The following is a 25,097-nucleotide window of genomic DNA, read 5'->3' on the forward strand; positions in this document are numbered from 1 at the left end:
TAAGAGATAGTGGAGTTCTCGATCGACATGATCCGGGATAAACATGTCAAAAATCGGAGATTGCTAACGTAATTCGTCACCCATGATATTAACAGGTAATCAAGTGGTATACCCGTGAAATTAAGGAATAATTTCACGTGCGTTTTGTCCAAATCCTTACAAAACGCACGTGAAATTATTCCCTAATTTCACTCGTCACCATTTGATTACACATACAGTGGAACCCCGTTAATACGACCACCTTCGGGCCATGGAAATTTGGTCGTATTAACGGGGTGGTGGTATTAACCGCAATTCAATGTAAGTGAACAACGTAACAGTAAACGAAACCGAGTAATGAGAAAAAACACTGACTTCTTGTTCCTTGTTATGAAAGGAAGGGGCTTGTGAAATGTAGGGAGGATACGGGATGGAAATCCCATGATGAGTTTACAAGTTTACTGGACAACCAAGTAAGGTTGATATGCTTAACAAATTATTAGACATTCCAAATAATCGATCTGTGAGAAAAGAGATGAACAGGGAATATTAATGGACTCGAAGAGAAAAGCCACAGTGGAAGGCAGCAGAAACAAGAAGGTAAAATAACTTTGAGAGCCTCGAAATTCTGGAAAGTGAAGTCTTTCAGATATTTTGTATTATTTATTCATGCATCCTTTTTACTGAACACTGCAATTTAGCGGATGTCATGCTAACCACTAACACCTTTGCCTAAAAACATTCAATAAAATATTAGTCATACGTTATTGCTTGTCAGATTGTGTCTGTTTTCAGGGGCACCCAACGACAATTTTCGGGAAAATATCTGTTCGGAAGACGATTTGAGGTCTAGAATTTTCGGAACATTTGTTGTAAAATTTCTTGCTTGCCTGCTTCTCCTAGGATTTTCGAACATCCAACGGGGTGGTCGTATGGCGGAGTTCCACTGTACTTACACTCTCTTAGGGGAGGGATAAAAAACGAGCTCCCCTAAAAACGCCTGCGTGGGAGGCTAGCCAATTACTCGCCCTCAATCGCTATGGAACTTAAAGTAAGCAAAGAAATTACATGTAAAGGACAAAGTCAGAGATTCGAGACAAACAAATATGGCCTGAGCATATTTTTGAAGTTGCAAATACCAGAGATAAACATTGAAAAACTGTTAGGCTGAACAGTTTTCAAAAACCCTAATTTCAATCCGTTTCATTCTCCTTCAAATTTGCCCATCCGTGGCATCTGTTATATCTGTTGCGGTTATTTTTATGTTTCTCTTGGATTTAACTGGGGAGCTAGTATGAGAATTCCAGGTTCAACTCCGACGTTTTCGATTACATATAGAAAATGCAGTCACGCGAAACAAGCGGCGCACACGAAATCAAGTCGCCTCCGAATGAGTGAAGAAAATTTTCATACGGAGTTGAGTAGAATTGCATTTTACGGCTATATCATATATCCTGAGCTTTAATTATAGTTATAGATATGAAATAAATCTTATCCGGATAATGTACACAGCTAATTCATCTATTCTGTACAGCAAAGAAAAAACTGTCCGGATACTGGGCACGTGACATCAATACTTATTGAATGTTTCTGTGCTCCGTTATTCCAAACAAATCGAATTTCAAGAAGAATTAATAAACTTTCTGAGAACCTGACTTCTTTAAGTATCTTCACTTTAAATATTATAAAACCGTGTCTTTGAAATATCACATATTCCCTACCCTTTTCTGAGCAGCACTAATTTTACTGCGCAGTGAACAGCGTAAATATTAGCCATGAAACAAGAGAGAATAAAGGGGACAGAGAAGGCATCCCCTATACACACCCTATTCCACAGGTAATTCGTCTCGAGTTATTTTTAACACCACAGATCTCAAGGGGGATTAGACAACAGCCAATCACACAGCGCGAATGTGTTCCGCGTGGATGACCCACGCTCAAGGCCACGCGTCCTTCACGAGAGCGATATTGCTATTCGCTTTGTCGACAAAAACGACTAGAGAGATTTCTGCTAAAGCTGTGTCAGCAAAACGGAAATTAAAAAAGAATCACCCTTCCTCTCTTTTATAGAGCTAACAGTACAGCAGGGAAATCCTTAACACACTGAATATTCTCTCAGGATCATTTATAATTTACAGTTTGAAGAGAGCAATTTCTGGTTTGATACTTATTCTTTTATTAGTCTTTTATTATTCAACAAAAATAACACTTGGCGTCCTCCTTGCTTTATTGTACAAACGACCAGTTTCAATAGACCGGCGAAATTTCTCATTTTATTAAAGCACTGAGGTTACGACAACTTCGAGTTAAACTGATTGCACGGGTTGTCAAAGAGTCCAGCGATTCCCTTTTCTCAGGTGAGCGCTGACTCATTTCGCGTCAAATTCAGGAATGCTCTCGATCTCTTTACACTTTCATTGCCTTTCGCCCGACATGTTTTGCACGGCGTTTAGTCATGCGTAACCTCCACGAAACATCCACGCAGCGCGCGAGGTAACTTTATCCCGATTCTAAAAATAACTCGAGACGAATTACCTACGGAATAGGGTGTGTATGGTGGATGTCTTCTCTGTCCCCTTTATCCTCTCTTGCCATTAAATGTTTATTCACCTGAACAGAATAGCCTGAGTATCAGGCGTTTCTTGGGGGAAAGGGGAAAGATGGAAGCGAAAAAGGGACCCATCTAAAATCTCCTCTCCCCTAGCCCCTTAGGAAGGCCTGATACTCAGGCTAGAACAGAACGGCGTCTTCTGCGACTGTTTCGCAAGCTTTCAACTCACCAAAACCTTCATCTTAAAGCTGAAATGTTCAGCTTTCATTCGAAATACTTCGGCGCCTCAAAAATTGAGTTTTTTTTTTAAGTGTCCGGATACTGGGCAACATACTGTACCGACAGGAAGCGAAGACTGTTACTTGTTACAGTAAGGCCCGGTGTAAATATCGCATTTCACATGTGCCAAATTTAATTCAGGTATTGAATGCGTAAGAAGTTCGGCGTTTAACTAAAACTAAATTCGACAATGCGCGCGACTTCTGTCGCATCTTCGACTTAGCCAGTCAAATCTCGACAGAAGTTCAACCGTTGTCTCTTGTGCCGAATTGAATTTTTAAATCATGTTTAATTTATTATGACTCACAATTCTCAATTTTTTCCCAACTCTATAAACGCTCGCTCATGATTCGACGTCTAAAATAGCGGATTTACTTATTTGAGTAGAACTAAATAGGTATCAGACTCGGCACATGTGAAATTTGACGTTCAAACCGGGCCTAACGAGTGCTATTTGCGCAATTACCGTGTGGCATGAAAATTTTGCGGGTTCTAATTTTTGCAAATTTTGCGGATTGACCTCGATCCGCAAAAATTAGCTCCCGCAGAAAAAAAAAGAGTAGAACCAAACAGGTATCAGACTCGGCACATGTGAAATTTGACGTTTAAACCGGGCCTAACGAGATGCTATTTGCGCGATTACCGTGTAGCATGAAAATTTTGCGGGTTCTAATTTTTGCGAATTTTGCGGATTGACTTCGATCCGCAAAAATTAACTCCCTTCAGTCAAATTAAAAACTCTGCTTCTAATGGACTTGTTGTGTATGGTAGGGATAGGCTTTTGTTTTGTTTTGCTGTTGTTCAGTCCCTTCGTGCAGTAAGATATTACAGTGATTACCGTATTATTCTCCATTAAATACGTAAGTAGTGTGAACTTTGCCTGAACATACCGTAAAATAAAAGTTGAAAATACCATATTAAGGTTTCTTCCACTGAAATATTCTGCTACTTGAACAGGGAATCGCAAAAATTAGTTCCCACCAGAAATTTCAGTCATCTCGAACCGCAAAAATTTGTTCCCGCAAACCACAAAAAATCGCCAATCCGCAAAATAAAACTCCCGCAAAATTTTCATGCTACACGGTAAACCTCCAATTTAAACTCAAGTTTCTTGCAAACTTCGTTAAAAAGGAGTTACAATTATTTAATAAATTGTCCAAAATATATAAATAAATCAACACTTCAAACAATTCGAGTCAAAATTCTTTCATTTACTTTATTCAAGTAATTCTAGCATCTTCGGGAATTAAACGTCATCCCATTCCATTCCGATAATTCCTCGGGAATCATTTCGGGTCGCGTGTGAAAAAATTTGGGGATCATTTCGGGTCGTGTTTAGGTCGATTTTGGGGACCATTTGGGGTCGCGTACAGTACATTTCAGTGAATATTTGATCAAGGAAGATGAAATTTAGTTCGAGTTGGCGGGGAATTCGAATTATTCGAGTCCGAGTTAACCGAGTAATAATGACTGAAAAATGTTCTGAAATCCAAGGGAAATTGGACTTAGTTCGAGTTAGAGGGGAGTTCGAGCTATCGGGTTTCTAGTGTAAGTTCGACGGTTGATTTAGACGTCGAACTTAATTAGTCGGACTCAATTCATTTTCACGATGTTCAATGGTCTAAAATGCTTACAAGTGATTAGGTTCGACGTTTGAACCGAAGCCGCTCCACAGTCGAAATTCCCATGTGGGCCAATCGATCTTAATTCATGAAATTAGATATGTCGAACTTCAATTAATTGATTCAAACGTCGATCTTTTCATGTACTTAATTGAAGGAATTTGAATTCACGTCACAGACATGATCGGCCACTCACGCATCGAGCCGTCTCGCGGGAGTCGCGGGGCGAGGAAAGCATGCTTATTTCCCGAGAGGCACCGCAGGCTCATTTCGCTAGCAATCGAGGCCTCATATTGGCATTCACAAGAGAGAAGTTTCAAATACACACTTTTCTCAATTACTGAAGCGCAGCCCTCAAAAATGAGAAGCATTAACAAGGCATGCAGAATTATTTTTTTAATACAACCATTACGGTACTCCATTCACTCATATTCACGAAATAATAACTCTTACTGATACTCAAAATGATGGTGTCCCATCTATTCAATAAATCCATGGCAACGTAAACTTGAACACTTTTTAAACTGCTAGACCTAGTATCCTTGCTCCAGATCCACAAGAAATTGGAGTTTCTTTCCTGATTCATATAAGGAGAGGTTCTCAGCAAACAACTCTGCAACCTTAAGAAAAACAGATGGATAATCAGTTGACACATATCACAGTATTTATTATATCAAGAGCCTATTATGGCTCTTGATTATATACATAATGAGAAATACTCACCAAAAAGCGATGTCGCAAATTTTCGTACGCAAATTAGTTCTAGCCAATCAGAGGAGCGAACGATGGTTTTCGCACGTGAAAAAAATAATACGTCCAATCAGAATCGCGAACGATGTTTTTTCACGTGTGAGAAAAATGATACGTCCAATCAGAAGCCACAGAGGTGTGTGAGTTTCGCGCCAAAATTCCCGCCTTTTATTGCAGCTTGCAGCGCATTCATTCGCACACATTCAACGAGAAAAGTTTACTCAAAGAGTATTTCTCGCTAATAAAGTGAAAAACATTTCGGAAGTGGAGTAGAATAGTTTCGTTTGTTTCACTGTCGATAAAGAAAACGGTAGAGAGCCCGCGAAACAACAGCGGAAAGGGATAAACAGAACGAGACGTAAGCCTTTGTTGTGCTTTTTATCGGAGCTACTTTGCCTTTCATTTAAGCTTAAGCTTATATTGAAACCGGTCATTTTACTTAAATTCACTCATTTTCAATTGTACATTGAGAACAAACAGTTGAGATTACTTATAGTTCTTGGATTACCTCATATCCTCACCGTCATTTATGTTTTTAACAAACGTTTTTACTAAAATGCTGATACTTCGTTTTCGTTGTCATTTTGCGATAAGTGTGTAGCAGCAAATTTTAGCACTTTTGAAAGATTTAAAATAAAAAGGCCCCCAAAAAGATGAATGTCTCAGTATGTATATAATAAACACAATACCACATGAAAAGTGCTTTGTAAGGTATTTACGCACTCGTTGTTTTTGTATCAGATATCTTACTCGTTCGCTGCGCTCACTCGTTCGATTTCTGATACGTTAATAACTCGTGCGTAAATATCGTACGCCAGCACTTTCCATGAAGTATTCTCTATGTATGTGATCAGAAACCCATAAGGGGTCAGCCTCCTCCTCAGTCGCTTCGTTTTTCGCATGGCAGAGGCGAGCGCGAAACGAGTGACTGGTGATGAACCGCAAGAGACCATGGGAAGGGTACAGACGGCAGGCGAAGCCCGTTGTCTGTTTCCCGCCTTCCTTTGCGCGCACATTTTCATCAAAAGAGAGACGTCTGGGTACGAGGCAGCATAAGGGGTTGAAACGTGTAACTTGCGTTCAATGCTCGTGAATATTCACTTTTACCATATTTGGAAACCTTAGTGACGGATATCCATTTTCAACAAAATGGCTGCTGCGCGATCACCATGCAGATGTTTTAAGACAAGAGTTCTGCATTTCAAGGTTAAAAATACACCGTTAAAAGACAAAAAATGGAAAGAGAAAGTTCAAAAAAATGCTCAGTTTCTTTTTGTGGAGAAAGGGAAGCTTTTCATCAAGAAATCGTCCTTCGAGGAATTCAACCTTGTTTTCTTCACGGCGGAGCCCATGGTCTGTTTTGAAATGCAACCAAATCAGCGAAGTTTTTGCTGAATTTTCAGGTACATTTTGCACTCTATGGCCAAGACAATTAAGTTTTTGAAAGGGAATTTATGTATTTTTAAATGTTTCATAGACGTTTTATAAATTTTTCTCTTCGGCGCTAAAGAAAAATTACAAAATGTGCCCTGATTTGAGATGGATTTTGTGTTGAATTTTACCATGTGCTTAGCCGATTTCACTTGCGTGAATGGATCCACGATCCAGATAGTGTTTTCCGAATTGCTTTAAAGGATTAACTTTTTGGACTTTGAATAAAATTTTCAAGAAACGGCTTCTCTGTCAGGTTTTGGACACTTTTCGATACGCAGCTAATGAATTTTATTCGAAAATATTTTCACTGTTTATTCTAGACATTTAACATAAGAATTTTAAAAGCCTATTTGCAGTATAAGTTTACTGTGCAGATACAAAGGTTTATAGGCCGGTTAAACATGTAACTTCAAGAAGTTGCGAGGCCGTCAATGTGTTTCATAATGTTACGTTTGGCCCGGGTGATAAGGCAATAATATCCTGCTCAGTGTTTCGGTAATAGATTCCTGGGTTCAACCTTTGAAAGCTTTCTCGGGTTTCGGGAGTTTTTCCCCCGTTTGTCGGCCATTTTTTTAAGCGGGCGCGGGAACCTGAAGGAAAATTACGTCACGTTGTTTACGAAGTTTGATTGGTCAGCTATCTCTCCTTCTCGTTCCAAATATGGTACTTTCGAAAATGAATAATCACGAGCATCGGACAAAGCAAACATATGAGAGTTACACGTTTCAACCCCTTATGAGTTTCTGATGTGATACAGTAGATGGGTTATTACAACTTAAAAATGTCTTCCTAACCAACTAAATGGAGCTAGATATGACTGATATACAGGATACATTTTGGTGGCAAATACTTGGAAATTAAAAACACTTTTTACATTGCAGTTTACGTGATGTTAGACAGGAATATTAAAGAATTCTTTTGGTACAAGAACTAGACAATAATTAATAATCCAGTACTAAACAGAACAAATAATATTATTATACACATATTCAACAATATTGTATTCTGCCAAATAAATACTTGCTAGTTTATTTCTTTTCAATATTACCGGGTGGAGGAATCAACAAAGTTTTTTGCCGGGAGGGCCACGCATCAAACCACTTACCTTTTATACCGTAAAATTCCGAAAATGAGCCCCTCTATGTAAAAGCCCCTCCAAATATAAGCCCCCCAAACCGGTAACGCAAAAAGCTACCAAAAAACCCCCGTTAAATCGCCCCTCCAAATATAAGCTCCCTGGGGGCTTGTACTTGGAAAATTGCCCTCAAATAGAAAGTAAAACAAAGCAAGAACGGTAAATTATTTACTTCCAACTATAAGGCTAGCCCAATCGATTTTGAAACGCAAATTTCCCTCCGTAGGGATATAAGCCCCGAATATAAGCCTCCTCCCTCCGAATATAAGCCCCTCCCAAAATAAGCCCCTCAAAAAGGGTCTTTGAAAAATATAAGCCCCGGGGCTTATTTTCGGAATTTTACGGTATATCATTTTTGACAGAAAAAGAACTCCTTCCTGCACCTTCTACTGTCAAATGTCGGGTACCCCACTTCACATTGCTAGTTTAGAACGCTATGCATTTGTTAGCTCTTTTAGTTTCCCTACCTTTTCATATACTTCAGTAAGTTTTATTTCCATTTTGGTCATTACAAGTTACAGCAGTTAAAAAAACAATTATAAATAAATGGAGGAAGACTGAAAAACCTTTTGTTTACAGGCGTTCACTAAGCAGTCCCCCTACGACCTTTATAACAAAGCATTGAACTGTTTTGGTATCGGAGGTTAGCAATTTTAAAATTAATGTAACTTGCGCTAACTCGAACCAAAATCGATTTCCCCTGGATTTCCGTCATACATTTACTGTTAGTAATTTTACCCTCGGTAACTCGAACCCTCAATAACTCGAACAATTCAGATAATTTTACCCTCGATAACTCGAACCATGTTTTGAGCCCTTAAAAAGTCGGGAACAATGAATTTTGAATTTTTCAATTGACGTGTTGTAGGCATATAGTTTACTAGAGGCAAGTACAAAAGTCGGACCGGATCAACTCCGACCGCCAGTCCGGGTCGGATCAACTCGGATCGACTCGGACCAACTCGGATCGAATAAAAAAAATAAAAATAAAATTGGACTCGGATCAACTCGGATCATAAAAAAAACTCGGATTATAAAAAGAAAAATAAAATCAGTCGGTATCACTTAACTTTCACCCGCCATTTTGTTTTTTTCTCACAAACTTGTGGTTGCGTAAATTAATTTTATTTTTATTTTTATTAATTTTAATGATACACTAGTGAGCAGCCCACGTAAACTTCCAGTGAACATTTTCAACTTGGAAGGAGGAGAAATCATGCTCGCCCGGGACAACGAAAATTTTCGTACCTCAGGCGAGAATTGAACTCACGACCCTCCGCATACTACATGTTTATCGGACGTTCCAACCACTGAACCGGAGGGTCGCGCGTTCGATTCTTGCCTTGGGCATGGAAATTTTTTTTGTCCCGGGCGAGCATGACACGCGTGCAAAACGTCTGCGCATGCGCAAGGTCTCTATTTTCAATCATTAAAATTTGCAAAATCTTTCCCATTTAAATTGAAAAACACTTAGGAATGTTTGATATGTTTAATGGTTTGCAGCCGGTTCTAGTATTAGGCACAACAAAAAATTACTTAAACTAACTTAACTAACTGGTAAAGTCGTCAGTACAAGGTTTTTCCGTCCTTGTTTTTCCACTTAGCATGCATTGGTCGTTTTCGTTGTTCGCATTGACCGAGCTCAGCGACATGATGACCAAAACAGCAAAAATGGCTACGGCGAAGTGCTGCCAGAGCGAGCGTGGACTTTCAAACATGATTTTCGCCTTTGGTGCAAGGAGGAAAGTATGTGGTGCAAAAGAGAGAAACTAAAGCAATTAATAAACTTTGTGTTCGTGAAATTCTAAGCTTATCTTTTGTGCGTGGAGCTTACTTTTTTGAATTTCGCGGCCGGAATCTAGTTTGTTTTGGTATCGCGTATAATTTCGATTGGGGGAGGCACATGCCAATTCGCGCCGGAAGCAGGGAAGGCACGCATGCGCACTGCGTTTTTCACGCGTGTCGGCGAGCATGGTTTCTCCTCCTTCCAAGTTGAAAATGTTCACTGGAAATGTATGTGTGCTGCTCACTAGTGTATCATTAAAATTAAGTTTCAGAAGTCCTGCAGAAAAAAAACAAACAGGAACAAACAAACAAACACTCTTCGGTATTATACTATCTAAATGCGATCAACAGACCAGGCTTTTGATGCTTTTCTCATAAATAATTCAGTACACTTATTAATCAAAAATTATGCGCATAACTTATGATCACGCTCACCTCAACTTCTTTGCTTTGTGACAAAAAGCTACAATAAAATAAAAAAATAAGCAAATATATATTCTAGGCGACTGAAACTATCATTTTCTTGGAATGAAGCAAATTCATTGAGAAAGATGGTCGAGATTTTACCTTTCTCGAGGTCATCCATATCTGTAAAGCAGAGCGCGCCGTGTAACGCAACTATAGCATAATCCGAGAGGAACTGGCACTAGTAAAACAAAATGGCGCCTGAAAGCCACGGAGAAAAAAAGGATCATCTGGCCTTTTTTACCCTCCAAATAGGTTAAACTTTCAGTTTTGCTGATTTAATTTAATTTTTTTGATTTCTCCGGGTTGATCCGAGTCCAATTTTATTTTCTTTTTCTTTTTTTATTCGATCCGAGTTGGTCCCAGTCGATCCGAGTTGATCCGACCCGGACTGGTGGTCCGAGTTGATCCGGTCCGTCTTTTGTACCTGCCTGTTTACTAGTGGAGGCTGATGTTGTTTGTCACAAATCTAACGTGAGACAGCTTTACCTTTTTTAGTCTCAAAACAGTAAAACGCATGCTCTATTTAGGCTACGTTTTGTTACGTTACGTTATGATTTATCAGGTAATCTAGAAGTATCTTTTTTTTGTTTTAATTTCACTTGACATTTTTACAATTAAGGCCCGGTTCAGACACCGAACTTTCCATGAGCCGAACCTGATACATTGAATTAAATACATGAAAAGTTCGGCGCCTGAATCAATTAGGAACGTTCTTTTCGGCTAGCCCGGCCGGGAATTTCGCCTTTGAAGCGACGTTGGAACGGCTTTGATTCAGACGCCGAACTTTTCACGTACGCTGAGGCTATATGGCCGGTAACCGGTCAAGGTTTTCAAAATACTAAATGGCCGGCAGTTCTATATTCACGCTGTGGCTATATGGCCGGTAACCGGTCAAGGTTTTCAACATACTAAATGGCCGGCAGTTCTATATTCTCAGTAAATTTCACAAAATCGAAAGATTCCAGCTAATCTAAACTATCATATGTCGATTTAGAAACGTCACGCGATCCTGAAATGCTTTACAGATCTCAAGTCTAGTGTTTGGTTTGCGCTGGGCTAAGAGGCGGAAAGCATGTTTTGTGACACTTAGAAATTTTTTCAGCTCGACTGCCGGTCAAGGTTTTCAAAACACTAAATGGCCGGCAGTTCTATATTCTCAGTAAATTTCACAAAATCGAAAGATTCCAGCTAATCTAAACTATCATATGTCGATTTAGAAAAGTCAAGCGATCCTGAAATGCTTTACAGAAGTCAAGTCTAGCGTTTGGTTTACGCTGAACCATGTTTTGTGACACTTTTCAGCTCGACTGCCGGTCAAGGTTTTCAAAACACTGAAATAGTTGAAATAGTTTAGATTAGCTGGAACCTTTCGATTTTGTGAAATTTACTGAGAATATAGAACTGCCGGCCATTTAGTATTTTGAAAACCTTGACCGGTTACCGGCCATATGTGGTCCTTGGTCCGCGTAAGTTCCCGATGCCCTTAGTCCTCGTCTTTTCCGAAAATGATAAAATATTTCGTCAGGAAAAAAAATACGTTGAATAATGAAAGATATCGTGATTTACTGATTAGCATTCTTTCATATGACGAAGTTTCAGTAACCTGAGATCAGGCCCAATAGTTGAGCGGTTCTCATACATTCTCTCTAACGGCTACCGCTCTCTTTTCGTTTCGTCTTGCCCGCTGGAATGTAATTTTCAAAGCGAAACGAAAATAGAGCCTGATCTCAGGTTAAAGTTTCAGCCATCTTGGTGCGGGTGAGGACGCGAAATTAAAGTTTGTTGACAGGTAGGTTAATTTGTCTTTCCTGAAGTTTGGATTTTTGCGGTACCGTAAATTACGTGGTCATGTTTACTTAGCCTGCGAATAACTAAAACGCAACGGGAAGACTTGCCTTTTTGCAGAACAACTTATTTTTGCTGTTGGAAGTATATTGCTGTAGACTCTGAATTTTTTGCTTCAGCGACTCTTGAAAAATATCACCAAATTTCGCTTAGTAAAAGTAAAAAGCGACGGCCTTTGTTTTCGAAGAATGTTTTGAAAGTCGTCCCTATACATGTCTAAAGTTCTCTTTTATAACACCTCGAGTACATACAGAGTTTTTGGTAATTATTTTCGACCGCGCTAAAAACCGGTCGTCGACGCTCGTGTGGGAGACTCGAGGAGACTGTTGTCTGAAGTCTTTGAAAAAAAAGCAGATTATTTTATGCTCACAACATCTTCCGAAAAAAACTTATGCTTAATTGCATCAAGAAAAGAAAAAAATACAAGAAATACTGTGAAAATCACGTTTTCGTGTGGAAACTATAACATTTTTACGTTTTTATCGTGCTGCTTGCCTGAGACGCGGACCAAGGACCATCGAAAACGGTCGCCTTTTTACGAATTCCAAGCAAATATTTATGTCTGGAACTTGAAACTTCAGGATTATCGACAGGAACATAAAAACTATCTTCAGGGAGTATTTCAGCTCGTTACATGAAGATTCGGGTAAGAAATTCAAGTTAATGACTTTTACACGCGGAACAAGGACCACATACTGTAACGTATTTTGTAAGCAGTTTGACCGAAATGAGCATTTTTGTCCTTTTGATCTTAGTTCAGCTAAAATTAAGATAGGCATCTAAATCAATTCAGTCGGTCTAAATAATTTTGGTCGGCCTTAATTCGAATTAGGTTCGGCTCATGAAAAGTTCGGTGTCACTGTGGAGTTTTCCTAACTCCCGACTATATTCTTCGAACCCCTAATAACTCGAACTTTTTTCGATTTCCCTTAAAGGTTCGAGTTATCGGGAGTCGACTGTATCTATTAAATTTTCAGAATCAACATGTAAAATTAATCCATTATGGTAACCTGGACAGAAATTAGATTACATTCAGTTACAATTACCCGGTAGGCCTGATAGTATCCCTTTTTTTCCTTTTTGTTCTTAAATACTTCCAACGAAATAGACTGCCTTATTTCGTTTGGAATATTGTTCCAGATATTTATTACTTTATTTTGTGTCGAGTAAACAGCTAGATTTGTCCTATTAAACTTTTTGTGACGATAATTAGACTTATTTGTTAAATGGTTGTGGATCTGAGTATTTTCTGAGCAGAAATCCGATTCAAATATTCAGGGAGTGGACGAGAGGGTGCTTTATACAACGAAAATGTTATAACTCGCAATGCCTTTTTCTGCCTCCCCTCCCTCTAACATACCTTTTGATCACGTGTGTCTTGGGTGTTTCGATACAGTTTCTCGGAGACCATACCGATGTCTTTTTCAATCGCCTTAAACTGAAGCGATTTCATCCATGTCCGATCGCCACAAAATTTGCACCAGTGATTGACTAAGAATTGAGGTTTGTCAAAATGCAGTTTTTAGTAAAATCGATATTACTATGACAACAATAAACAAAAAAACTTTGAAATCGATTAAATCCGAATTTCGCGCGATCTAGAACTACTAGTGAAAATCCGACAACAGGAACTTAAAGTGTGGTGTTTAGCAAATAACATCCGTGAAAACTCGTCAAAATGCCCACACCAATCTACCCTGCGAGCAGAGGCTACATTTTCGCGGTATGAGCTGGCGCACGCCAGCTCATTCCGCGAAAATGTAGCCTCTGCTCGCAGGGTAACACCAATCATACCATTGGCAAAAAATCATGATTTGCTTAGGAAGCCGTCTAATTCGTACGATTAGTACAAATGGTAAACTCCTCAATCTATTGGTCGATACCATTGTAAAATGTGTGTACCGCCCTCAGATATGGATTGATACACAAGAGCAGCAGCTTATTTCAAAACTGCAAAGTATAACACAGCCATTAAGCTTTCTTTGGATATTTATCTATTTTCCTTTATTCTCCTTTGGTAGGCATACTTAAGCTTTATTTGTTTTGCCGGTTCCGATTAAGAATGGCTGTTTCAGGAGAGACCATAGCATTAAGCATTCTTAAAAGCCTCACAACATGTTATGGTTTTTCAACTGCTTAACAGAGGTTCATACGGTGGCCCAGAAGGGTCATACATGCAAATTAAAAATTGTACATGCAAACTAAAAATATTACCTGCAAATTAAATATAGTACATGCAAACTAAAAATTGTGCTGCAAATTGAAAATAGAAAACATATCGATGCAAATTAAAAATCAAAAGTCCTGCACACGCAGTATGAGTGATGAGGACCTGGTCCGAGCCGTGCGCCGGCCCATTCATGTTTCATGTTTCAATATTTTTAGTTTGCACGTACAATTTTTAATTCGCATGTCCTATTTTTAATTTGCAGCAACATTTTTAATTTGCAGGTGAAATTTTTAGTTTTGCAGCAACATTTTTAATTTGCATGTGTGACCCTTCTGGGCCACCGTAGTTTCAACCTCAATAATAATTATTGTTGGCCAACCCTAAAACAGTTTACACCTTCAAATCTACTTACCTCATGAGGAAATGAAAGTGCAGAGACGTGAGGTGTGATTACTACTTGCTGCATGTTCCACAAAACACTTTCCTTTGGTAGTGGTTCAACTTCAAATACATCCAGAATCGCACCAGATATCCAGCCTTGATTTAATGCATGAACAAGACTTTTTTCATCTATAACATCTCCTCTACCAACATTAATAAGGACAGGATGATTGTCTTTACAACTCTCAAGTACATTTCCAGATAGAAGGTATTTAGTTGCAGGTGTACTTGGCAATATATTACAAATGTAATTGCATGACTGCAGCACCTCAGGTAAACTAGATGCAGTTGTATAGTGATCCACAAAAGATGGTACATCTGCAGATCTCTCTCGACGTCCTATGCCCCAGACTTTCATACCTAAAGCTTTACATGCTTTGGCCACTGCCTTTCCTATATCCCCAAGTCCAAGAATTCCAATAGAGAGCTGAGGCATCAAATGATAACAGTCAGTATGCTGCCATTCACGGTCCCTTAAAGAAGTTAACAAATAACTAGTTAAGACTTCACATACTGTGAAACTTATGCTGGGTCTAGGGAAACAAGACATCACACCAGTGTGTTTTCATTAAAAGCACACATTAGCCAAGTATAGCCTGCAAGGGGAGACACCTTTTCTGTCGTGTGAAACTAAAGCCAAAAGAGGCATCTGCACCTGCATGCTAAGCCAGGTACCCAGGGTTGTCACAAAGATCTCGAGTTAGTAGGGGCAGACTTAAATAGCTAGGAAGTTCTTTTGGTTCTATTTTTCTTGTTCTTCCTTTGAAATTAGCTGGAGGCACGCTCATAGCAACCGACGGGGGAAATTGCCGGCCCCTGGCCCATACTGACAGCCCTGCAGGTACCAACAGAGTTTTCGTTAAGAATTCTAGTAGTAGGAGAAAGATGTAACATTACAGGAGAATATTTTGAAAGAGGCTCCACATCTGAATTAAAAATAGTCATAGGCTTAGCTACCGAAAGTTAGCCGCAGAATTTAGCATAGTAAACAGAGAATTCTCCCATCTCCGATGCCTAATGAACAGCCTGTACCAAACAGACAGAAACAGGCATAATTTAGTAATCAATGAATAAGGCTGAGTAGTTGTCTTCTTGCTGTTTTTGCCATTTTTTTAGCCATTATTTCGCCTAGTTCCAGCTGTAGTTCTTACTCTTGAAACGAGTGAAGTGTCCGCCATTTTAGTTTTCACAACAAAAACAACTCAACCTCGTCCCCAGGTCTTCTCAGTTAACTGTGTATTAACCTGTAGGGGGCTGCATTTTTGACGTCATTTCCTCATTAAACAAAATTCCTCCAAATTTGGTCATCAATTACTGGTTGTGGTGAATTATGCATGTGCCAATCAGAATTGGGGAAATATTTTGAATGAATAATAAATAGAGGATATTACACAGTGGCACGAAGATATGAATTTTATTTTCGAGTGGCAAAACAATATTTTACGAATGAGCGTAGCGAGTGAGTAAAATATTGTTTTTGCCAAGAGAAAATAAAATTCATATCTTCAAGCCGCCGTGTAATGTTCTTTTTATTATATAGACAAAAAGACGTTGATAAAATGATAGATTTTTATTTGCCAAAAAGTATACTCGTGACGGCTCAAATTTACAGTGCAGCAATATAAGGCATTGTTTACAATAATGTTGAGAAAAACCACTGAGCTGAATAGGACTCTACAATGAAAAAATATAAGGAAAGCTTTGAAAAATGTGTAAGTAAAATTCAAAAGACGCAAGACACCTACAAATTTCGAAGGGAAATTACGTCATCGATAAACTTCATGTGTGAGATTATGGAAAATAAACCACTCAGGTCCCGGATGTAGTTTTTAAGAATTTTGTGAGTGGTATATTTTCCAGTAAAACACTCGTGTCTATATAATAATAACAATAGCCCATTTTCAAGTTCGCTATGACCGCTGAATTAAAGAAGTGAAGACGCATTTTTTACAGCCTTAGCCTCAATCTCAATATATTCACAAATTCCCACGAGAAAAAGACCTGTTTATTACTCTGTCTATTGTGTATATTCAAATTTCAAACTCTTACTTGCCAGAATTTCTGAATATTTTACTTTACGTCGAGGCTAACCCTGTATGAATGTGTCGTTAATGTTTATATTCAGCGGTAATTTTTAATTCGAAACTGGACTATTAATGAATGAGGCTGAGAATCTTATGAAGAATTATGGAGATCGTATACCTGCCAACTTTTTCTGAGTTATAAGCGTGAGATTTTTATCCTGGGAGTCCTGGGATTTTTGCAGACAACACGATCATTTCCAAAGATTCCCGAAGAAGTCTGAAGTCTTCCGAAGACGTCCGAAGTCTGCCGAAGGCGTAGTTATCGAGAAAACGCTTATCCACAAAATCAGAGATCGCGAGGAAGGTATTGTCATTTATTCATTTTACACATGGTTTTCATTCCTTACATGGGTCTGAGTTAACATATTTTTGAAAATTGTGTCAAGCAAGACGGCAACAACTCACATTTTTCAATCAGGCGTGAGAAATTGGCCCGCAGGCGTGAGCCTGCGTGAGATCGAAGTTTTCAACCCGCAGGCGTGAGACTCACGCCTAAGGCGTGAGAGTTGGCAGGTATAAGATCGAGGAGGGCTTTATCCATCAATCAAATCAATCAATCAATAAACTTTATTTACCCTCGAATTTACAGTGTAGCACTCAAGTGCTAATATCTTCGAGCCAACTACATAAAAATAAATAATTATAATAAAAAGTTAATTCTATATAGCAAAAAAGATAACTAACTACCTAGACAACTAATCCATCGAGGCCGTATTTCCCCAATTCAAAATTTGGAAGAATTTTGTGTTCAATGAGGAAATGATGTTGAAAAAGCAGCCCTCTACAGGTTAATGCACCGTTAACCGAGAAGACCTGGGGATGAGGTTGAGTTGTTTTCGTTGTGAAAACTAAAATGGCGGACACTTCAATTGTTTCAAGAGTAAGAACTACAGCTGGAACTAGGCGAAATAATTGGCTAAAAACATAGCAAAAACAGCAAGAAGACAACTGGGAGGGCGACATCTGCTATTTGGAGAATTTTTGCCGAGCTGGACAAACTTAAACGTACACTATGGAAGATAAACTTAACATCGATGCAGGTAAGCATGTTTTAGCTGTGTTTTTAAACTAGGAATTATTTTGAATGAATAATAAAGCAATTAATGAATTTGGCTTTCGTAGGATATGAAGAATTAAGCAGATCTCGGAGGGTGTCATCCACCTCAGCCTTCAGCCTCGGTGGATAACACCCTCCTCGATCTGCTTAATTCTTCATATCCTACTCAGCCTCATTCATTAATTGCTAATTATTATTCATTCAAAATATTTCCCCAATTCTGATAGGGTAAAAGCACACACATAATTCCCCATAACCAGTTACTGATGACCAAATTTGAAAGAATTTTGTGTTTAATGAGGAAATGACGTCAAAAATGCAGCCTTCTACAGGTTAATGCACCGTTAACTGAGATGACATGGGGACGAGGTTGAGTTGTTTTGGCTGTGAACTTGAAAAGTAGCGGACATTTCACTCGTTTCAAGAGAAAGAACTAGGCAAAAAAATAGCTTAAGACATGGCAAGAACAACAAGAAGACAACTCGAAGGGTGACATTTCCTATTTGGAGAATATTTGCAGAGCTGAACAACCTTAAACGTGCACTATCGAAGATGAACTTAATATCCATGGATTGATGGAGGTAAGCATGTTTAGCCATGTTTTTAAAGTAGGAATTATTTTGAATGAATAATAAAACAATTATTGAATTCGGCTTGCGTATCAGATGTAGAATTATGGAGATCTCGGAGGGTGTTATCTGCCGAGGACACCCTCCTCGATCTCCATAATTCTCCATATGATACTCAGCTTCATTCATTAATTGTTAATTATTAGTATAGGTAATAGCATGATTTGTAGTGATATTTGGCATAAATACCACAAGTGATATTTCAAAATTGTTATACATAATTTCATGAACCATTAGGCGAGTGAAATTTGAGACAATTTTGAAATATCACGAGTGGTATTTATGCCAGATATCAAGTACAAATCATGCTATTATTTGTTTATACGACTACCCGCAATAGTTTTGTAATTTTCACATGTAGGTATTTCAAATTAGGCTGAAATACAATTGCAGAAATTTCCCATGTCGTAGTGTAAGAAATCTAATAGTTAAGAAATGAAAAGAAATATTTATTACTGTTACCATTTGCATTCCTGTTGCTGAGTCCACATTTTGGGAAAGTTCCTCTCCCATGATATAATTTGGCCAATCACATACTGTGCCATGGCTGGACCAAATACACCACCAAATCTTGTCAACAGCAAAGATTGTTTTTGCTCTGTTGTAAAGTGCTTAGTAACGGCATCAATTCCAGCCCAGGTCAGCTGCATCCATTTAAGCTTGGTAAGTGTTGGCAAGTGACAGGGTGCTGTATTAGGATCTGTTATTATAACTTTAGCTTCCTGTAGCATTTCAACCTCTAACAAAAACACTGACCAGTTCACTAAGTTGTCACAAACTTTGTGTAACGTTTAATAAACAAGCGGGAGGGTTTTATCGGGGTGTAAAGCAGAATGGCTTTATACCCCGATAAAACCCAACCCACGAGTTTATTGAACAACTTCAAAAACATTCCTGGAAAAGTGTGTCTCAATGGAGTTGATAACAATGATGCTTAATTTGTGAACGTTGGAAATTAGCATACGAAAAAAAACATTACATATGAAATTCTTACGTAAGAAAATCAAATCTCACACACGTGTTTAGAAATTTTCCAGTCTACGAACGACACTAACCAAAGAGGACATACTGTCTTGTTCCAGAGCTTTTCGGAAGCCTAAAAATGCTAAGAAGAGAGGAAGTTAATTGAAAATGGTACCTCAAAGTCAATTATTCCAGTGAAAAAGTATTCTTTGAAAAAATTTTTCTGGAATGGCCAAAAGGTAGGTAAACAAAAATCCAGCACTCGAGCCTTTCACAACTGGCAAGTCTTGAGTGCAACGCTTGGACACTGCTATAGCCAATATTACTGCTGCGTCACTGAACTTTTGGCAGATTAAATTGGTGAAAGAACAAAGTTTTTAATTTTTTGCAATAGTAAATTTACTGTGTGTGTTATTTTTAAAGAACATTAAATATTCACCCACCATTTGTTGTGTCAGTTGCTGTGCTGATAATTAATATTTATAGGTCGATCACGTGCAATGAAATAAAATGTCATCCTTATTAGTATTTTTTGTATAAAGAATACTAATGAGGATGAAATTTTTAAATAAAGAATATCAATGAAGCAAAATACAATCAGCCCCACACTCCCCTGAGACTGAAATCAAATGCCACCCCCAGGCTTTTTAGTTTGACAGTGTTTTACAAGCACAAGATGGATTTAAGCAGATATGATAGGCTATTGAGCTCATGAATTATTAATGAGGTTTTGAACGTTTCTTTAACGTATCTTAGGATTTAAATCAATGTAAAGATCGGTATGCTTTACATCAACTTGAACTGCCTGCCACCCCATCCAGTCAGCATTTGATCACACAGGCTTAAAATTTCCAAATAACGATATTTAAATTTAATTTAATGCCAGTAATTCATACAAGTACACTTCCAAAACGAGGGAATAGTCACGCAACTAGTATGGATGATAATGATTACAGAAAGGCAACTTTACAATTCTTAACATTTTTTGTAAGTTATTTAACAAATGAGGCTGTGTATCTTATGAAGAACTATGGAGATTGAGGAAGGTGTTGAGTTCATCTCTGATAGACGCATAGTGCATGTTTAGGGTTGTTCAGCTCAGCAAATATTCTCCAAATAGCAGATGGCCCCCTTTGAGTTGTCTTCTTGAAGTTCTTGCCATGTTTTTAGCTATTATTTAGCCTTGTTCTTACTCTTGTCCACCATTTTTGTTTTCACAACCAAAACAACTCAACCTCATCCCCAAGTCTTCTAAGTTAACAGTGCATTAACCTGCAAGAAAGCTGCACTTTTGATGTCATCGGTTGATCAATCTCAAAATTCTTCCAAATTTGATCATCTGTAGCTGCATGGTTATGGTGAATTATGCATGTGCTTTTAGCCAATTAGAATCGGGGAAATATTTTGAATGAATAATAATGCTTCTTAAAAGAAAAGAGCCTTTACTTAGGGAATTGGTTGCAAAACTAAAGAGGTCTTCATATGTTCAAGTTACAATAATTTGTAACTGTGAACAGCCAGTCTGCATGAGATATATAGTCACACAGTTTTCTTGTGAAAGTGTTGGACTTTGCCCCTTTCATGGCTCGTACGTGAAGTAAATATTCAAATTATTACACAGTAATCTATAATAAGCCCTGAATAGCTTGAAGAAAGTAAAAGGAAAGAATCTTGAAACATATAATAGATAGATAGATTATCATTTATTGATCATCTCTATCAGTCTCGGTTGAATAAAGCCTGTATATCTTGATGGGTTTTATAGTGGGTTGTTTTCTAGTTGTTCGCTGTCTGTTCTGGTTAACTTATCATTTTCATGCAGTACAATAATTCTGTATGGTCTAGGCTGTCGTTAATGGGTTTCCGACAAATAATCACTCTCAGGTGCCCAGTATCCGGACAGTTTTTTTTGCTGTACAGAATCAATGAATTAGCTGCGTACATTACCCGGATAAGATTTATTGCGTATCTATAGCTATAATTACAGCTTAGGATATATGAGGAAATTTTCTTCACTCATTCAGAGGCAACTTGATTTCGTGTGCACGGCTTGTTTCACGTGACTGCATTTTCTATATAACACCGAAAGCGTTGGAGTTGAACCTGGAATTCTCATACTTTCCCCAGTTCTGACTTCTAGAATGGGGTTGCAACGGTCTGAAAACTGTCACAAAGGGATTGAGAGATATATTGTGAAAGAAGGAGGAATTAGTGCTAGAAAAGCAGGCTTATTGTCGGAACTCAGCATGAAGAAATCAACACTGCAGGTCAGACCAAATAGGAGAGTGTCCTTTGACCATCGGATTGAGGTCCCTTCCCCGAGCTTTTTTTTTTAATAAAAAATGAAGGAAAAAAGTCGTTTGCAGATTGGCTGATTGAGCTTGCAAACCGCGGCTTCGGTATATCCAAGGATTCCTTCCTTAAATCAGTGAAAAAGTTCCTAGACAAGGAAGTAAGAATTATACCATTTAACAGTCACTCACATTCCCCACCATACCCCAGTCATTTGTTATGTTTTATTTCACGATGCTAGGTCATATTTTTGGAAGCTTATAAGTCGCTTGCCTCTCGAAATTTATGTACAATTATGCTGTTATTGTTGTGTCCGGATACTGGGCCAGCTGTCGGGATACTGGGCAACATAGGAGCTCTGCAAAAATATTAATTACGCAATGGAAACAAAGGCAAAAAAGTTAAACTATCAATTCGTCATCTTAAGGACTAAATAGATTTTCTTTGGGCCAAATTTCAGAGTTCTTGCGACTAACAAAGGAAAGTCATTGCAATGTTAAACTGAAGTGTCCAGATACTGTAAAACCTACTGTACAATGTCCAAACGAGTTTATGTTTCACTGTCACATGAGATTCTGTCATGCAATGGTCCGCGACAAAGATGTTATGGTAGCCTGTGTACAGCCGCCCCCCCTCCCCTCAGGAAAAAAACAGAGAAGGGGCATTTTTTTCTGAGTTGACGGGGCGGCTGTACACAGGCTAGTTTTATGGCAGCCCAGTTAAATTGACTTTCAGCGAGTCTAGTTTACTGCAGAGGGAACATTTTTAAAACACAAATGGAACCCTCGAAGAAACTCTACCTGGAAATTTCGGATCCACTTTGAATCGAATAGCTACAATCTTGGACAAAATAAATGGAAAACCTAGACCCCCCCTTCCCTCCCAAATCAAGAATGGGAAAATGGCGCGTTTTTGGCCTTCGCGCCGCTTCATCCTTGATTTGGGGGGAATTGGGGTTTGCTGTTCCATTTTATTTTGTCCAAGATTGTAGCTTAGATCACAAAATCGGTAAACCTGGATTTGGATTCCTTGGACTTCAAATCCGGCGAATCCTGGATTCCCCATATCAAAAACAAGGATTTGGATTTAAAGAAAGGAACGCGACAGTCGAAACTTGTATGCATTTGCATAATAAATGTATGGGGTGGTAGGAAAATCTTACAATTCGTAACTCACATTAAAACATCAAAGTAAGCCTAAGCTTATTGTAACAGATCAGAACTTATTCAAGTCAGATATTTAACTTGACTAACCTTGACTGCATCCTACAGGAACATCGATGAATTTAACATGCGGACAACGTTTGGAGAGATGGTCCTTGAGGTGGCGAATGACAGAAGAAACGTGAACGACATCAACACAGTTGTCAACACTGCGCCTCGGAAAGCGGGAAGCCATGTTTCAGTCACTTCTCCCCAGGCCCAGCCTCCTCCTCAGGCGCTTCGTTTTCGCATGGCAGAGGCGAGCGCGAAACGAGTGACTGGTGATGAACCGCAAGGGACCATGGGAAGGGTACTGACGGCCGGCGAAGCAAGGGCGAAGCGCCGTCTCGCCCATTAGGGACCTTAAGCAAAGACGTTTTTGAGCGACGCACGTCAACCGGAAGTGAGGCCTTCTCCCTTTTTATATGTCTTGACGCTAACAAACTTGTATTGCTGAGTATCTTTTCTCTTTTAAAGACGATTTACCCGAGAGTTTCAACGAAACCACTCCCCAATGATGCAAAAAGTCCACTTCCGGTTGACGTCCGTCGCTCAAAAAAAACGCTGTTGCTTAAGCTCCCTATTGTCTCCTTCCCGCCTTCCTTTGCGCGAACATTTTCATCAAAAGAGAGACGTCTGGGTACGAGGCAGCCCCAGGCCACTTCAATGGTGGAGGGCGCTGAGCTTGCTAGCCTACGAGCAAGCTTTAGCTTTCTCCCGGGGCGCTCTGGCGGCCGGGCAAAAAAAGGAGACTCCTTCTAACTCCTAACTCCTTCCCCTCTTCCCTCCCCAACCCCAGTACCCCTGAGCACCCCAGGAGAGCTTGCTCGCAGGAATGCTCGCAGGCTACTGGTCTCCTTCAGTACGGTTTCTTCCGTTGTCACGCAACGCTCCTCTCGACTCCTCCTTTGTGGGGAGGAGCATTGCGTGACGACACAAAGGAAGGCTGTGTAGCAGACTATGGTTTCTCCCGGCCGGGCGTAGTGTCCGGCTGGGGTAGCCTGTTCCAGGCGGCGAGATACTCTTCCGGGGAATTGAGAACACGAAAATAAAACGTGTCACGCGCTCATATTTTCGTGTACCTCTCACTTACGCGACATCCCTGCTATGTGAAAGAGCTTGGACAACCTCGTCCCCAGGGCTTTTCCCTTGAAAAATGGGTGGGCCCGCCCCACCCATTTTCAAGGGAAAAGCCCTGGGGACGAGGTTGGAGCTTGGAAACGGCGAGACCTGGAGAAACCACAGTTAAATGTTAACCCAAATATTGTTCTGTCGGCAACATCCAGGGGATATCAAGCCAACTCTAAAACGCTAAAATGAATAAATAAATAAATAGAAAATTAAAAAAATTAAAAACGCTCGCTGTTTGATCGTAATTTCCCGTTACAAAGCGAGGCGCTTTTCACTGTAGCCTTTCTAGAGCGGCTTTATCTTTCTGGTAATGCGGGTCCCATGCACTACAAAGATACTGAAGCTTTGGTCTCATAAGTGACGTGTACGCGCCGGTTTCTTTCACTGACTTTGGACAGTTCCACAGATTGCGTTTAAAAAGTCCTAAGACTTTATATGGCCCTAGATTAGATTACTTTGATGTGTGGGGACCACCTCATTTTGTTATCAAGCAATACTCCCAGATAAGGATGAGAATCCACTTCTTCTAGGATTTCTCCACAGAATACGTATTTCCGCCTTGGTGGATCTCTCTTGGTTGTAAAGCACATGATCTTACACTTTGAAGGATTGAATTCCATCTTCCACTTTTGTTGCTAAGCTTCTAATCTACATAGATCATCCTGAAGATCAGCTGCATCTTCATCAAAACAGATTGTTCCATATTACAATACATCGTCAGCAAAAAGTCAAACGGTAGAGTTAAGACCATCAGGTACATCATTTATATACGATAAGAAGAGTAACGGTCCTAAGACAGTTCCCTGGGGAACGCTCGATGTCGTAACTACAGAAGCAGATAATGCGACCAAAATTACTACTGATTAGGTACGTTGTGTTAGAAACGATTCGAACCAGTTAAGCAGTGAGCCGCGAATTCCGTAATACTAAAGTTTTGTCAAAAGACGACAATGAGAAACTTTGTCAGACGCTTTTGAAAAGTCAAAGATTGCAGCGTGAATTGTACGTTTTGTTACGCTGAATAGCACTTAAAAAAACATACATACATACATACATATACTTTATTTATGCTGGAGATTTACAGAGTAGCTGTAGAGCTAATATCTTCGAGAAAATAAGTTAAAATAAGATAAAATATGCTATATTACAATTCCAATATTGCTTATAAACTATATACAACATTATGCATGCGGAGGGAAATGTAACTTGCAGTTCTACTGTGGAAAAGCTTCATATCTGAGGATCTCCCGCTTGAATTCTAGAAAATGTAATGTTTTGTA

At 39.2% G+C, this 25,097-nt stretch overlaps 1 protein-coding gene across 1 annotated transcript; it reads right to left on the bottom strand.

The window, feature by feature from the left end:
- Positions 1–4,812: 4,812 nt before the first annotated feature.
- LOC140950365 (glyoxylate/hydroxypyruvate reductase A-like) lies at positions 4,813–22,900 on the bottom strand. Its single transcript, XM_073399577.1, has 4 exons — positions 22,738–22,900; positions 18,692–18,968; positions 14,431–14,932; positions 4,813–5,051 (listed from the first exon to the last, which is right to left on the bottom strand). The coding sequence occupies exons 1-4, from the start codon at positions 22,880–22,882 to the stop codon at positions 4,965–4,967; spliced, it is 1,011 nt and encodes a 336-aa protein (XP_073255678.1). The 5' UTR covers positions 22,883–22,900; the 3' UTR covers positions 4,813–4,964.
- Positions 22,901–25,097: the final 2,197 nt, after the last annotated feature.

The sequence above is a fragment of the Porites lutea genome, chromosome 10, assembly GCF_958299795.1.
Source record: "Porites lutea chromosome 10, jaPorLute2.1, whole genome shotgun sequence".
NCBI lineage: Eukaryota > Metazoa > Cnidaria > Anthozoa > Scleractinia > Poritidae > Porites > Porites lutea.